Source organism: Terrapene carolina, unplaced genomic scaffold (assembly GCF_002925995.2).
Source record: "Terrapene carolina triunguis isolate 2854851 unplaced genomic scaffold, T_m_triunguis-2.0 Scaffold62, whole genome shotgun sequence".
Taxonomy (NCBI): domain Eukaryota; kingdom Metazoa; phylum Chordata; order Testudines; family Emydidae; genus Terrapene; species Terrapene triunguis.
The window spans coordinates 6,770,434-6,788,060 of NW_020664413.1; the positions used below are offsets into that span (position 1 = coordinate 6,770,434).

Consider the following 17,627-nt stretch of genomic DNA (forward strand, 5'->3'; position numbering starts at 1 on the left):
TATCCGCAGTGACTCCAAGATCTCTTTCTTGAGTGGTAACAGCTAATTTAGACCCCGTCATTTTATATGTATAGTTGGGATTATGTTTTCCAATGTGCATTACTTTGCATTTATCGACATTGAATTTCATCTGCCATTTTGTTGCCCAGTCACCCAGTTTTGAGAGATCCTTTTGTAGCTCTTTGCAGTCTGCCTGGGACTTAGCTATCTTGAGTAATTTTGTATCATCTGCAAATGTTGCCACTTCACTGTTTACCCCTTTTTCCAGATCATTTATGAATATGTTAAATAGGACTGGGCCCAGCACAGACCCCAGGGGGACACCACTATTTATCTCTCTCCATTCTTAAAACTGACCATTTATTCCTACCCTTGTTCTTTTAACCAGTTACCAATCCATGAGAGAACCTTCCCTCTTATCCCGTGACTGCTTACTTTGCTTAAGTGCCTTTGGTAAGGGACCTTGTCGAAGGCTTTTTGAAAATCTAAATACACTATATCCACTGGATCCCCTTGGTCCACATGCTTGTTGACCCCTTCAGAGAATTCTAGTAGATTGGTGAGGCATGATTTCCCTTTACAAAAACCATGTTGACTATTCCCCATCAAATTTTGTTCTTTATTATCGTTTCAACCAGTTTGCCCGGTACTGAAGTCAGGCTTATCGGCCTGTAATTGCCGGGGTCACCTCTGGAGCCCTTTTTAAAAATTACTGTCATATTAGCTATCCTCCAGTCATGTGGTACAGAAGCTGATTTAAATGATAGGTTACAGACTACAGTTAGTAGTCCTGCAATTTCACATTTGAGTTCCTTCAGAACTATTGGGTGAATACCATCTGGTCCTGGTGACACTCCGACACTTACTACTGTTTAGTAATGCATGACTGGTGTTTATTTTAATAAATTCATGCTACATATATGGAACTATTTATGTTGGTATATTAAAAGGCAGACCGAATATTTATATCAAATACACGCAGTTTGTCAGTGTGGGAGTTTTTGTTTTATTATTATGCAAATTGCTGAATGTGGTAACACACAGAGCTGCTTTGACTGCAAAATAGGCTGCTTTCGCTGTCATTGTCTAAGCATTCATAAGGAAATTCAGAGCTGACTGAGCAGATATAAAGCAATGAAGTTTTTGCCCCAGGCTTGATTGTTAGTTCTCACAATTCATTATGCTAATATATTACAGCTCTTTGCACTGTTACTACTAAAGTGCTCATTTAAGTATCTTTTTTTCAAATGTTTGCTATTTATATTTTCTATAGGAAATTCTCAGTTTTCATTAGCTCCTATATGAAGACTGGTAGCCAAAAAGATCACCTTTTTGCTTTGTTGTTGGAATTATTTGTGTTTTTTAAACTTCTGAAAGTTAGCAAATATTAAGAAGTTACAGGAAAACATATCTTCTTGTCCATCACTTGAAAAAGATGAGTAAACTATGCCAGCCAGACTCTTCACTGAATAAATATGCCGACAATTAAAAAGCTCTAAATACTAATAATGGGCCAGTGCCTAAATAATTTATAACTGCCTTGAAAGTTAATTAGAAAATGTTAGTAATCAGTTTTTCTCTATCTACAAAAACTGGTGAAAGACTGTTTCCATTGCTGCTGAAGGAAAAATAAAACACACGTTGCCCATTCTGATAAGACACCACAAGTTATCAAGTTCTTTGTGGAAATTACTATTAGGAAATATGCTTATTCGGTATGCTTTTATTTCCTACTATTATGAATCTCAGCTTCTACAGTCATTACAGTTTGAAGAAATAGTATGAGGATTTTTTCAACCATTCTGCTGGTACAAAAATTTTAATTTGATAAAATTTGGAAGTTAAGCATAAATATCTGTCAAATTGGTAGATATAAGATCCATTTAAATGTAGAAATAAGAAGTCTGCCAAGATGGGTGTCAACATGACTTAGGTTTGAGGTTTCTAATATTTTGTTTATACTTTTTTAAAAGAGTCTTATTTATTATATTTAAGGCCTTTCATTTTCTTTTTTGTTGATTTGTTTTTGTTGTTTTTCTTATTTAATTTCCCAGCAATTTATTGGTTTTTATTTAAAAATTTTAAAAATGGGAGAAAATCAGTAAAAACGAGAACTCGTGGGGTGTGAAGGGATATTCACCATGTGGCAGTTGAGGAAGACTTCCCCTCCCTGCTGTGGTTAAGCAGTCTGGTCTGCTGGGACCCAGCTCCCTGTCCGTCTCATTCTTTCTCTCCTCCCCCCAATGCAAAGGAAGCGAACAATGCTGAAGGGCTGGGGTCAGAAGGGCAGCAAAAGACTTCCCTGTGACTATTGGTTCCCCTGCAATACAGCCCCCTCCCAACCTCAGCTATTCAAGGTAGCCCCATTTGCTTCCCCTGCACAGGCTCTGTCTGGCAGAGGAAGTAGATGGGGCTCTATGCCCTAGGGCCAACTGCTGCAGTTAACAATTCTTGGCTTACCTAGGACTGAGAGTCACCTTGTTGCTCCCTGCCTCTGGTGTGAGAGAGTTCCTTACCACCACCAGCCTTTCAGCCACTCAAGCACTCTTCTCTGAGCAAGGGTGTGGGAACCTTCCCCGCCCCCTCTTCCTCTGAGGCCCCATCCCCCAAGGCCCCTCCCCAAAGGGCCCACCTCTGTCCCCTCTTCCTTCAAAGGCCAAGCTGGGCCAGGGAGCCCAGGGGGAGCCCCAAAATCATTCCCCTGCCTGTGTCCCTACCCCCCAGGTCTCCCGTTCAGGGCAGATGGAGGTTCCGCGGCTCCCCACGTCTGGCCACACAGCTGTTACCATGGCTAGGCTGCGGCTCTAAGGCTCCCCAACCCGGCCGGAGCCAGGTTGGGGAGAGCCACACGGGCAGTTGTGGTGAGCCGGTGCGGAGTCGTGGACCCTCCACCTTCCCTGGGCCAGGCGGGACTCGGGCTGGGGGCTGCTCTCGGCTCCCCCTGCACCGTGGGCAGGTGGAGGGTTTGCATGGCTCCCACAACTGACCAGGCTCCCTGACCAGGCTCCATGCTGGCCTGGCCGAGGGGGGCGGTGGGGGACTCGGGGAAGTGGAGAGGAAGGGGGTCCGCCCCAGCAAATAGTGGACAGGACAAGCCCGTCCACTTTCAAAAAGTGGGAGGGCTATGGCCCCCCCGTTTCTGCCGCCACTGCCTCTGGGCTATGCAAACCCTGTCTTCACCTTGCAGTTTAACCCTGTTTTCACCTTACACCTTGCAGGTGCACCCTGTCCCTGTTCCATTTGAACCATTCCCCTGTGATACCCAGTCACTGAAAGAGGCTACTCAGAGAAGTCCCAGTTCTTCTACCCCCAAAGGAGCAGCGTTCCTCAGTTTACTAGTTTTACCTTAACCACTACTCCTGTAAACCATACAGCACTTGTGAAATCTTACTATAAATGACAAAGGAGGTTTATTTAAGAAAGATTAGAGATTTAACTAGAAACGAGAGTGTGATGGAAAGAAATGGTTCTTTTGAGTAGTGTCCCTATGAGTGCTCCACTGTAGGTGCACTTGCATCCCTGCAGATCAGAGAACTTTGACAGCAGTGTCTGTTTGACCCACACATGCGCTGTTTCCCCTACCCCCCTCAACATTGCATGGGCAAGCCCCTTTCAGTTCCTTCTCAACTGCCTCTGGCTAGAGACGGGGCTATTAGCTGTCCATTCATTGGATCATTATTTCACTTTCAGCATTTCAGTAGTTAATTAATTGTTTTTCTTTTATTTGTAGAACTTTCTTTGTTTTCTCTTTTCTACCAAAAAAACCCAACCCACTTTATTTTCCCCTTTGTCTGAGGTTGCCCCAGCACAGAGTAAACCTGGTTTACCGGGCTTTAAGAAGTTCCTCTCGTGCAAGGAGACCATCCCTATAGCGGATAAACATTCCCACTGTAGCCGTTGCCTCGGGGAAAGCCATATTCCTCAAAAGTGTGGTCTCTGCCAACAACTCAAGCCCAGATCTAGGAAGGATAGAGAACTGAGACAAAAGCTCCTCCTCAAGAAGGTAGCTCTTCAGCCCTCCCCGGACCTGTGCCAGGAGTCACCCAGACAGCGCGAATCTTCCCAGCAGCCCTCAACATCTAGGAGCTATGGTTCACAGAAAACAGACGAAGACCCCTTGCGTAAGGCTTCAAAAACCAGAACTGTGAGTCCCCAGAGTGAGCCCCGAGCTAGCCAAAAAAGATCACCAGCGCGTTCAGTACTGAGACAGTCCTAACACGGTACCCATAGTTCACAAGAGCACCATGAGCTATGGTACTGAAGCAGCAGGTATCATTGATGAGCCTAAAGACCAGATGGGCAAAGGCACCAAAGCAATGGTACTGACAGAAAAAGGCAAGGACAAGACCGCACCACCGCTAAGAAGATGCTGCCAGTATTAGTAGTACCATTAGCACCATCATTAGCAAGCCATTCAGCCTCTGAGCACTCGGTATGGCCAAGATCCCTGATCCCCTCCATGCTGACCCACTGACAATCATAGGCACCGGTTCAGTCAGTACCGCAGGAATTCACACACTCTAGAGAACTCTCAGTATTTGACGTACCGGAGACTTCCTGGCTCGGTACCGGGGCTGGGATGGAGCAAGGCTAGACCATTGAACCTGGTATTACACCACTGGCTAAACAGGGCAGGGTGACAACTCCCTTCTGTTTGAATGGGCCATCACCAAGATATATTATCCCCTGGTGACTAAGGGCATGTTTGCAAAAAAAAAAAAAAAAAAAAAAAAACGGAACCTTTGCCATGAGGTCTGTGTCACAGGGAGCTAGACGGTCAAGGAGCCTGGTCCAGGCAGCCATGAACATCTGCACAGAACCCCATCTGCTTCCCCTGATGGACACAGCCCCCTCCGGACCACAGCCCTTCAGCGCAGCTTCATCCAGGCCTATTCTGAAGGACCGGGGTCAGAAGGGGGCTCTGTCCATGAATGGGCCAGTATTCAAAGGGTGCAGTCTTTTACTCCCTGCAGCCCTGTCCCTGCAGCAGTTAGGCTTATCTGCCAGCACTTGGCTCCCTGCCTGTCTCGGTCCCCACCTTCACAGAGGGAGTGAACGGGGCCATGCTGAAGGGCCAGGGTCAGGAGAGGAAAGGAAGGCTGCAACCTGTGAGTACTGACTCCCCCACCCTCACCAGCCTTTCAACACAGCCCATCCGCTTGCCTTTGAAAAATTATTGGGTGCTGAAAAATCAGTAAAACCCCAAAACTGGCTTTTTCAAAAACCTGGGAATTTGGGGGGGAAATTAGTCAATACCTAATACAAAGGGCCTTAATTATATTTCGTCAAAACTTCAGGGGGAAAGCTATATAATTTTCTAAGTGAAATACTCCTTTTCTCATTCCACTGTCATGTGCAAAGACTTTTTTGTGGCTTAAATAATTTGTTTATCAGAAAATACATAATATCTTCCTTTATTTAATGTTACTGGGATAACAACCACCATATTTTTCCTTTTTACCTAATGACTAGAGCCTTGTGAATTGTGTTTTGCTTTAATTACAATGAAATAAATTATACAGTATTGAGTTTCACGTGTGGCTGTCTAAGATACTTTAGATCTTGCAGCAAATTGAGTTGAAGTATTATGATGTTTCATAATTAGCGGTTAGCAAAATAAGGCTCATATATGATCAGACCAATTGAGTGCGAATACTCACAAGGGTGAAGTTATTTATGTGCCTAAATGTTTTGAGGATTAGGCCCTAGCTTTATTGTAGTGCTCCATCTGAGTCGTAATAAGTAGGTAGGTGCTTAATAAAAATGAGTTTTAATGCAGTTGGTGGATTGTGAGTATTTAGGGACTGATTTTCAAAGTCAAAGGGAGTTAAGCACCTGACTGCTCCTTTGTGCCTCTGAAAATCTTCCACTTCATTTATAAGCATAAAGCCTTAAAATGAAAGATGAGTCCTGCACTTGTCATGAGAAAATTATGTACTTAAATTCTTATGCCATAAAAAGTGGTCAAGGGAGTATCCGCTATAATAGATAAATACACAGCATAAACTGGTATGCTGTTGTTAAAGCTACAGCACCACGGTCTCAGACCTAACAAGTGTGCACGTTAGTCTAGAAATGTGAACTTTTGAGGGAGCTACCCTAATTTTGGGCAGTATTGTTAAAGATCAATCTGGTAAATCCATGGTAAAAATGCCATTTAAAAAAAATTGACTCTACATATTCTCTCTTGGGCTAAATTTTGTATGCAAGGTAATATTTAAAAATGTGCTGCTGAATAATATGCACTCAATTGCAAATTAGACAGTGGGAAATTGTGAATTGCATGCAGAATCATATGTTTAGAACTTTCAAATCAAATGTGGTTTTAAGAAGCTAATGCACAAAGTGTGTGAAGTTTTTTCATGTTGGATTGGATTTTAAATCATCTTGCTGTTAAAAGTACAAAAAATGAGTATTGTCAGATTCTTAATTGTGCTAATTTGTTCAAAACTGAATTTAGCTTTATTTTTAAGGTTTAATTTACAGGCAGTCTAAGATGTAAATTAATTGCTTTTCTGCTTGGGAAAAATATAAAATGATGTATATTTGTTTTAGAAATAGATTACTAGGTATGTATGAGATTTCTAAAGCAATCTCCAACATATTGATTAAGTGGATTAAAAGAGAAGGTAAACTGTTTAAAAGAAACAATACACTGAACAAGAATACTCTAGCTTAATCAATCTTTGAATGTTCGTGATTCTTTTTTAAATATACTCTACACAACATATGTATTTGCATATATGCTTTAGAAATCATATCCACAAAATCAAACCTTTCGGATAACAAAAATGTCAGATTTTTTGTAACTCTCAAACTCTGGGGTTCTTTTAGCCACTTGTTCAGTTTGCTTGGAGTCCTAAGAATTTTCAGATAAAATTTTCTCCCTCCACCATTTTATTTTTGTATCTAGATCCCAAGAGACTCCTATAGATGGGCAACCTCCTGCACTACCACCCAAACAATCGAAAAAGAACAGTTGGAACCAAATTCATTATTCACACTCCCAGCAAGAACTGGATAACCATATTAATGAAACGTTTGATGTTCCCGCATCACCTGAAAAATCCACAGTAAGCTGATGGGTCAAGTTTGTTCATCTTGTTTTTCCTCTGGATGATGGTCCTGCTTTTGTAGAAATAACTGCTGAGCCCTTAAATCTGAATGTCATGGGAGAGGGAAAAAACTGAGTTTAACTCTCAAAGTACAAGTTAAGTTTGCAGGGCTTGCAGTTACATTAAGCATAGTTAGCCTAACTTGCACTGTTTCTTATCCCCAACCTTCCTCTCTCCAACACTATAAGTATTTTCTGGAATCAAGGGCTTTCTACTATGTAGTCATGTCAGTGATAGGGTAGCTGGTTTGTGAGGAAGATGTTTCTTTGAAAGTTCAAGTTCATCAAACTGGATCCTCCAGATGAACTTAGACTTCCTTTCCAGTCCCTACAACCGCACACTGCAGAGTTCTTTTGCAAGTTTAACTTTTCAGGGTTCAAATAATCCAATGTGGTGAGAAGCAGGTGGGTTTTTAAAAAGTTGAATACCAGTCCCTTTAACTTGAAGTATCACTGTTTAATATTTAACACTTTACGTCCTCCTCTAAGTGCTGTGCAAAACAATGACTAATCCACCTCACATCCCTGTGAGGTAGGATAAGTATGAGGGGCTAGTTCAAGCAAATTCAAAGCCATTGAAATAGCACCTTGTTGAAAGGCACAAGATTCAGGTCTGTAGTTCCACAGATGGCTGTGCCATGCCACCAGCGTCAGTGCTGTTCTGAAAGAGCTGAATGAGGCATAGGAAATATGTATAATTGCATTTGTATGTGGGAGGAAGTATGAGGAGCAGTGGATGGGAATTTCCTGATAGGAGTTTGTGGGGTGGAGGGAGAAGGGCTTGTGATGTTGCCTCAATCAAATAAATGATGTGGAAGGGTGGCGGGGGGATTATAATCACCGAGCTCTGTCTGCATAGGGCACTTCATATTCCTCTCCACACAGCCCTGGAGCATGTGTAGTAAACCTCATATTAGTATTTCAAACTGTTCTTGGAGAGGTGAGTTGTAGGGCCAGGAGCTCCCTGCTAAACTTGCCCCCATATTAAACCCAAGTTGTAGCTAGTGCAAACTAAGACACACAGGTATTGTGACCTGCCCAAGCTATATAACAATACATTTTTACTTCAGTCACAGCAAATTTGTAACATATCCACTTGATACTGCAGGAACTGTTATATTTAAATGACTTGTAATTTTATTAGTCAATTTATTATTTGGGTAGTTCCCTATTTTGCCAGCTTGCTTCCAGGAGAACACATTTGCAGATTAGTTGTGCACAGCAACTCTGAGTGCATGATCCCCCACATCAAACTAGGGTGAGAGAAACTATTTTCATGGTTACTGCTGCTTTTTCAGGGCCCAATAGCAATTATTGGACATTTGATGAGGACATTTGGAACAGCTGTGGTATTAGAGTAATCTTTCTTTAAAGCCTACATTAGCTGAAAACAAATTACATGTAATGTTATATACTTCCTTTTTGTTTAGCCCAATGGTGGTGTTCCCCATGACAATCTTGTTTTGATCAGAATGAAACCAGACGAAAATGGAAGATTTGGCTTCAATGTAAAGGTAATGAAAAATAGATCTCTCCATATTTTTAAAGATTGTTCAGTGACACTCACGATTTGTGACTTTTTGAATTTTTTTTAAAGGGAGGCTATGACCAGAAGATGCCGGTAATAGTGTCCAGGGTAGCTCCAGGAACACCAGTAAGTTGTCAGAAAAACTTGGAAGTGGTGGTGTTTAATTAGATGTGTGCAGTGTTGTTCTAGCCATGTAGGTCCCAGGATATTAGAGAGACAAGATGGGTGAGGTAATATCTTTTATTGGACCAACTTCTATTGGTGAGAGAGAGAAGTTCTTCTCTCTTTCACCAGCAGAAATTGGTCCAATAAAAGATATTACCTCACCCACCTTGTTTCTCTAATTAGATGTGTGTGATCATAATTATTGTAAGTCTTTTCCTTTGTGTTTTCTTTTTCCTTGAGGGAAAACGTTCTGGCCACACCTTGCTAGGAATAAAATTGCTCTAACATATTACTTTTAGGGTAGTAGTCCCCATACCTTGTTGACAGCTTGTTCTTTAACTGCCTCACATAATAAATGAAAGTAGTGGCCAATTAAATGTTGGAACTAAATACATTTAAAACATAATGTTAAAAATACTTTTTTGCTAATTAAAGGAGGACAGTGGAATGAAAATAAACTACAGACAGAATATAATCCCCTCAATATTACTTACATGCTCTTCTACAAATTCCTACATTAAATAAAAGTAAACTGCTTACATTGCTATCTGTAAGTGAGTTTTTCTTTCTTTCTTTCTTTCTTTCTTGAAAGTTAAAGTTCATAGTTTAGTGTGGTGCATGCTTTAATAATAAAAATGAATATTTTCTCAATACAATAAAGTTTCATCACTGCAAGTGGTTACAATAAGTTATAATAGCTGTTTCTTGACTCTTGATATATAATGCACCACTCATCCTAAAAACATTGTTATTTAGCATACATTTTTAATTTAAACATTCATGGGATTTTGTCACAAATTGTGTTGAGACAAACTTTTATTCTGTTAAAAGTTGCAAATCCCTTTTGTTTTTACTGACACATGCAGTTGTGAGCAATGCCAAGATTTAGATTAAACCAGACATAATGAATCATTCATCAGGTCTGATTCTGTGGTGGTGTTTCTGGTGTTCAGTGAGCACCATTAATGTCTTCAAATTAGGCACAATATTGTGGCAGTTGATTGCCAGAAATAATGACCTGGTATTCAGCCTTTGTGATGCCAGCTCTGTGTTGTGCACCTGTCAGAAATTAATAGAATAAGAGACACATTTGCTTACATTAAAACAACAAAGTAGCTTTGATCTAAATAAAATCATTAAAATGTATATGTTGACATCCTTATATTAAATTGTTCTTATCCCAGTTAATTATTTTTTTCCTAATTTATTTTCTATGTAACAAATTGGTTTGTTTCTGTTGCAGTTAATTTTGGATGAATGGATTAAACATCTAGCAATGCTGTGGTGGTGATAAATGGGGAATGCACTGCCCTTTCCTCTCTGCAACCATGGTTAAATTGTAACATAAATAGTATTTTCACTTGCTGGTTCTTTTTGCCCAGATTAACTGGATTTGGTGCATTTCCTTTGCCCCCCCCCGCCCATCTTCTTTTTGTTGCCTTGAATGTGATATTAGAAGCTTTCTGCTCTTAGATTTGTGAAATTGAATTGGTCAAGGTTTTGCCATGCTGCTGCCCTCCTTTCTGAGATTTCTGAGCTTGTCCTGCATCCCCAGTGTTAATGTAGAATATAATTCAAACACTGGAGAGCTTATCCAAGCATTCAACTTCAGCATACATACAAGGAGCAGGGAGTAACAGCATCAGAAAGGCATGTTGAAATGACAGACTCCTCCTGGTTGTGAATTGAAGTATTCATATGAATGGCACTGTCTGCTGTGTTATGTAACGCTTTATATATCATTTGATCCAATGTGGCAACTATATAAATGAGTCTGGCAGAATCCACATTCCTGAACACAGTTATGCTGTTTCTTATGTTGCCATTTTAAAGTAACAAAATACAAAAGCTTTGTTTTTAGAGTGCTCTGTGTTTGTAAAATTAATTTGTTTCATGTTGCAGGCTGACCTCTGTGTCCCTCGTTTGAATGAAGGGGATCAGGTTGTATTGATAAATGGCAGGGATATAGCGGAACATACCCATGATCAAGTTGTCATGTTTATTAAAGACAGCTGTGAGAGGCATTCGGGGGAACTTGTGCTCCTAGTAAGACCCAATGGTGAGTGATTTATATGTAACACAACAAATCTTCCCTCTCCTCCTTTCTAGCCTTCACGTTGTGTCCTGGGTTAAGGATGCTAATACTCTTTACAAAAAGGTGCTCCCCCTTAGAAAAAGTACATAAGATTACAACAAGAAGGCAGCATTTCAATCATATACAAATACAGAGAAATACCTTGTACTGCAAGCATTCATACCTATAATAGTAAGTGTTTAAAACAAAATTTAAATACCCAAAATAGGGATATGAAAAATAATTGGGTATTCTTAGCAAGAGGGCTCTACATAAATTTTATTCATGAGTCACATTAGGTACAAATTGGCCAGATGACTGCACAAATTGATTGTAGTGCGGAGGAGAGTCCATCCCAAAATGGCAATTTTGGGTGTCGTTGGAAATTGTCACATAGATATGATAGTATTCAAGGACTTAAAATATATCTTCAAAGCAATTGAGAATTATTGGTAACATTTTTACTGGAGGCAGCTTAATAAAAGAAAATGCTTAAAAAAACAAGCTTATACAGTATGTTCATGGCATTTATATTGGAATGTTGTCAACAGTCAGCTGCTGTGTGTTTAATTCTGCTCTACTACCCAATCACAATAAAGAGCCATGCAGCAGAAAAATATACTGAGAAATAATTGGAATAGTTGAAATCACTCCACTAGATTACCTCAACCAATTGACACATGATTCTGGCTTCTTTTATTTAATTGTTTTACTTCCCATTCTATGTATTTAAGCCATTTCATTGTTTCTGTATATTTTCTTCCTCTGTCATAGTCATATAAAATTAAATTCTGCTAAATTGGTTTACAGATTTACCAAGTTAATACCCCTTTGTGTGTTGTTTATAGTTGTGGTTGAAATAAAAAGCCTTAAAATGCAGAATTAAAAAGTAGCCATAATTTCCTCACTCACATTTTTATAGTGTTCTACTTTATGGGCAAACTTTTCAAAAGAGCATACGCTTGTGTGCTAGCTATAATATATACTTCACAGTGTATATTTGAATACATATTTGTTTACAGGCAGTACTTTTACACAGAGTGTTCACAGAATTATAGTGGGGCCTACGAATGTCATTCTAGCCAGTGGTCTGCCAGTTTTAGCCTAATTAATTCCCGGCAAAGTGAAACTCAAAACAAAAAAGATAAACCGTTACTACAGTGACTTGAGGGATGTGATGTGGAAACTGGGGAGGCCAAAGAGGAGAAAGTTACAGTAAAGAAGGCAAGATATGACACGGATTAGGGAGAAGGGTTTTAGCAGTATTGATTATGTGAAAATCCATTTCTTACTCGACAGTAAACTAAATAACAGTGTAATTTTAGGGTGGAGCATAACGGTTTGAACACTGAATTTTTTGTTGATATGGATTAAAGTCTGACTCTTAATGGTACTCTACCACAGATTTTCCTGTCGAAGCAATACTGAATTGCCATTTTTCTTATTTAAAAGATGAGCATTCACTGTTACAGCTAAAGAACATGCTAGGTTAGAGCCTCCCTCAACCTTCCTACCTTTATTTATTGTAGCTGTCTACGATGTGGTGGAAGAGAAGCTGGAGAGTGAGCCTGACTTCCAGTACATCCCTGAGAAATCCCCCCTGGATGGTGTCCATCAGGACGATAATGCTCTGCGGGAATCTATGATTCAACTAGCAGAGGGGCTTATCACTGGAACTATTCTGGCTCAGTTTGATGTAAGTAATGTACCACCTGTAATTGTATGCATGTACCAATCTCTTTCTGGGTAATAATTAGCTTCAACAGAACAAATGTGAATGATATTAGACTGAGTTTAGAATCTGTCAGCAAGGCAATTGACTCATCTGCTGTAAAGAAAGAACAGCGAAACATCAAATAACTTCTGTGTTGAAACACTACAGGTGCAAAATAGTCACCATAGAAAAAACGTTAACTATCTAGTACAATCTAAATGTTTTTAATACACAGTACAGCTGTTTATAACTGGAACTCCAAGTTTTTGTAATTATAATGATCTTATGCTTATATAACATCTTTCATATCCAAGAATACCTAAAGGGTTTAGGAAGCTTTACCCAAGTCCCAGTCCCAGTGTTCATTTTACCTACCTCTGGATGAAAACCTAAATTAAAACAGGAAGTGAAGAATACCATAAACAATTTAAACTGCAGGGAAGATTTTAGATGAAATTTAAGTATTAGGACAAAGTACTGGGAAATACAACCCTAGTTTTAGGAAAATGCAATAGAATTTTTTTATGCGTAGTTGATTTTTATTATTTATTTTGAAGAGAGTAGTGCAGTTCCCCTTAATACTGTGCTTGTACATTGGCTCATTGCTGACTCTCAGAGAAGAGTACCATCTTCTGAATCAACACAACCACTTCTTCAACCCCCAGGTGTTCTTTGGTGGTATCCTATTAAAATACAGACACAGCACACCCCAGCTTAGTTTCTAAAATTAAGTAATATGGCTGGAGGGCTAGATAATCTATTACATTACTAAAGTAACTAGACAAATGGAGATACCCCTTTTAATGTCAATATGGTACATATTTTATAGACCTGATCCTGTTCTAGGGACTGTGTTTAAATTGGATTGGAATCTCTTTAGGACAGGTTTGTGCTCAATAAATTATATAGAGCACTTTTCATAGCTGTTGAAATTTTTTACTACTTGGTATCTATAGTAATTCCTGGAAGCTTGAAATCTGTTTCCTTGCCAAACTCTCTTTCCTCCATCATATGCTTATATAATGATTAGTTATCATGGGGTTGCTCATTTGGCTATCATATAGATTACTGGTACTTGTTTTTAAAAAATAAGCATTCATTTTGTACTAAATGATACAAAAAATGCATGCATTTTGCAAACAGTTCTAAAAAGGAAAAAAGGTAAACCAGATTTTTGGCTTACCAATCTTGTGTTCCTTTAAACTGAAAATTAAGACTAAAGCAATGCCTTATTAAGCCTATTGAATTAAAACTAAGATTACTGAAAATTGGTTGATTTAGGTCACTCATTTTATGTAGAATTAATTAAAACTAATGCTTTGAGGAAATAATTTTCCATTTCAAATCATATTTGTTTTGCCTGATATACAGTAATGATTTGATCTTTTTTTTTAATTTCATGCAGGAACTTAAATAAAATAGCTTTTGAGTCCATTGTGATCATATCCAAGCTCACTTTTCAGCTCTTTTGCTTCTTGTTCAGTCATAAATAGAGGCAGAATTAGAACTACTATTCTTGTTCTACTGAGGCTAAACTTACCCCTGAAGTAAATGAGTGTCACTCCATTGACTTTGGAGGAATTGTACCTGCCTAACCTCAACAGTGAATGAGGGCATGGTACAGTGAAATAATAAAATATATTAAAATAATGATACTAATGGATGGATGGATGTGGTTCATGCAATTCAGTGTTAGCAGAGTATTAGGTGTAAATAAACTATGGTTCAAAAATAACTCAACAGGAGTTCCTCACATAATATTATAGCTTATCAACTTGTGCCTCTTAAATAGACTATATGTGAAGCATTAAAGTGATGTGGAGGAAAAAACTCCTTAATATTTTAAGGTAATGATCATTATAATGTAAGCAGTCATAAAAATAGATTGTCTTGCTGTCCATTTTTGTTGTAGTTATATCTCAGATATGACATTGGAAATGAGGAATATAACCAAGTAAGGATTAAAAAGCAGGAGCCAAATGAACTGTTAAAAGAAAAATCCTGTTTCCATGCTTATGTTTTGATTGAAATACATTAACTAAAGAGAAATACAGAACATATCTTCCAAAGTTTCTCTTACAATGATTTGTATTTTGATGTAAACTAAATAAAATAGACATTATGGAAGCAGAGAAAGAATTGACAGGAAGGGGATGCAATGTATGACAGTTCGTTAGCAAGAGTCAGGGCAAATTCACATGCTTAGTGTGCTTACTCTCAGCAGCAGTAAGTCTGAGAACCGGAGAGGGATTTAGCATTCCTCTCTCCACCCCGGTTGACCGGGAAGGGTGTCAGGTGGATCTACCCCAGTCGTAGCAGGACTGGGCAATAGAGAACTTGGAGAAAAGGGAAGAGTTGTGTACTTGATAACTAGAATTGAGCAATTAAGAGCATAGATCATGAACCAGGCAGCAACTCAAACCTACGCCCAGGGCAAGTTGCAAGCCTTGAGACAGGACTTCCAGGCAGAAAAGGAAGCACTGGCTAAGCAAGTACCGGTCCTTCAGGGACTTGTCAGAATTTAACCATTTGTGCTCAGTGTATGCTGTAAGAGCAGTGTGTTTGCAACAAGAGAAAATTGAATAGTTAAACGCCAATGGGCCATGCGTTTTGCCCAAGTGGCAAGCCTCACGAGGGAGGACTCGGGTAGCCTTGTGAGTAAGAATGTTTAAGGGAAGAGACCGGGAAGGGTGGGGGCTAGTTGAGAAGCCCACCCTCCTAGCTAAATTGGTAGTGAAAAAGCCGGTGCCCATGGAAGGGACGGTTCAGCAAGACAAGGGCAAATTCACATGCTTCAATATATATATCAAGTTGAAAAGTAAGCCTTTCATACAGCTTATAGAGTGTCCACCTTATGTACTAAGTATGATGTATTGTGTTTTATGACTAAGAATGTACAACAACCCCATCATATTATTGCTATGGGAATATTATTGTTTGTGTTGGTGTTAGTTAGTGTAGGAGGATGTTATTGTTGTTGTAACGGATGTAATAATAGTAATACCTTTCATGTCCATGCTCATCATGCATTGTCATTACATCCAATCAAAACCCCTAAGGTTGAAGCATCTGAAGTAGAATCTGAATTCCAAGACTTAATGCAAATAGAGATTTGAAAATGTTTGTTGTACTACTAGTACAAAAGGGGGGGTTGTGGAAGCAGAGAAAGAACTGACAGGAAGGGGATGCAATGTATGACAGTTCGTTGGCAAGAGTCAGGCTAACTGTAACCCTAATAACGCGAGATTTGTAGAAGCGAGGAATGTGTGAGGCGAGTGGGAAAGAACTGTGTGAGAAGTTGTTGCGACCTTGTGTAGATAATGTGTAGATAATATGGAATGTAGACTAAGAGTCTACATTAGTGAGCAAAACAAGATATCAGAATGACCTATGTATAAACAAAATGCAGCTGTTGCTCATTATTGTCTGTAACAAAAGGTATAAATGCTTGCTGTAATTGTTTACCTGTTGAGAGACCTGTTTAGCTCTCTCCCTCTATGCAATTGATAGAGAGAAAATAAAGTATCTGACTTGCTGTACCCAAACAAAAAGTGAGAACTCTGTTATTCTCCGACAACATTAATAAACATAAATACATAAAAAGAAAAATGAAGAGAAAAGAATAGAAGTAGCATTATGCATACTTCATGAAAACAAGCAGTTATGTCACATGCCTAGCTTAAATTGTAAGATCATCAGGGCAGGGGCTGTTTATTCTCCCTATAATGTGCCATCCAAATCTATGATGAGATAGACACTTGTTGTTAATCGTCCAAATAGAATTTGTATTAACGTGTTTTTCATTTTACCCTGAGTCTTCAGGAGGTATATATTGTTTTCCGTGTAATATCCCATGCACTGTGGGGCTCTTCGCTATATTTCTTTGAATTGAGAAGTGTGCTGGTTCAGTTAGGGGCAGCAACTCGCGGCCTCCCCACATAGGTGCCTATGTACCAGAATACAGCAGAACTCCTGCAGAGGGAATGCTTGCACACGCACACCCCATTTACTGGGAGACTAAGATTCATTGCAGCACTGTGTAGGAGTGCAGGAGGATGATGGTGGCAGGCTCGGGGCGTAGCAGTAGCATAGTCAGTAAGGTCTACTCACAGTATGTATCTGCTAGCCCAAAACTCTGTGTTAAGATGCAGTGGACTGTGTCTGCTGTTCCCACGGTACCCTGTAGTATTGGCCATTGTCCAGATGCATGCCTGCTATAACAGCTTATGAATCAGTTTCTCAGCCTATGCCTTTTGAGCGAATTTAGTGAGCACATAGTCCAGCTGCTTGAATGATCTTGTAAAAGAACAAAATTAATATTGCATCGTGCTTGTGAATAGAAAATGTTTTCATGTTTGTTTTATATGCTTTTAAAATGTCTGTAGTAAATTTAAAGCTAGTAAGTCCTATGTTGTGTCTGTTACTATCTGACCATCTTTATTCTCTTTTAGCAACTGTATAGGAAGAAGCCTGGAATGACAATGTCTTGTGCCAAATTACCTCAAAATATTTCCAAAAATAGATACAGAGACATTTCGCCTTGTAAGTGTGTGTATGTGTATGTATATGGTTTTAAGTTAAAATACTGTATTTATTTGTACTTGGTAGAGAAATAACACATGTTCTTTAAATATTTTTTCAGATGATGCTACACGGGTTGTTTTGAAGAGTAATGATGACTACATCAATGCAAATTATATAAATGTGAGTTGAATTTTATGTCATTCATACTGTAAGTACATTGTGGCAGCATTCTGCAGAAGAACAATTGATTTATAATTTGCTACTGCAGCTTTTCAGAACAAAATGTAAAAATAAGATAATTCACTCTTTTTGAAAATGTTTCTCCAATCTAACATAGATTAGAGTAGATGGGAAGTATTTTCATCAGTTGCCTTACATGTTAGTAAGTTTGTTTATCTAAAAGACAGTGGTTGATAATTTCCTACTAACTCTCAATCAAATTGAGAGATTTTATGTGCAGCAACAAGAGCCTGAATTTTATTTCAGATGGGGTCATTGTTGGGAGAAA

The 17,627-nt window shown here is 39.1% G+C and overlaps 1 protein-coding gene across 1 annotated transcript in view; it reads left to right on the forward strand.

Annotated features, from left to right (window-relative positions):
• The window catches only part of PTPN4 (protein tyrosine phosphatase non-receptor type 4), a 214,180-nt gene that overhangs the window by 171,010 nt on the left and 25,543 nt on the right, over positions 1-17,627 (forward strand). The window contains exons 13-19 of the mRNA XM_026647734.2: positions 6,914-7,073; positions 8,545-8,628; positions 8,712-8,768; positions 10,710-10,866; positions 12,411-12,577; positions 17,047-17,137; positions 17,238-17,299. Coding sequence (XP_026503519.1) covers positions 6,914-7,073; positions 8,545-8,628; positions 8,712-8,768; positions 10,710-10,866; positions 12,411-12,577; positions 17,047-17,137; positions 17,238-17,299 — 778 coding nt within the window. The remainder of the gene's footprint in view (positions 1-6,913; positions 7,074-8,544; positions 8,629-8,711; positions 8,769-10,709; positions 10,867-12,410; positions 12,578-17,046; positions 17,138-17,237; positions 17,300-17,627) is intronic.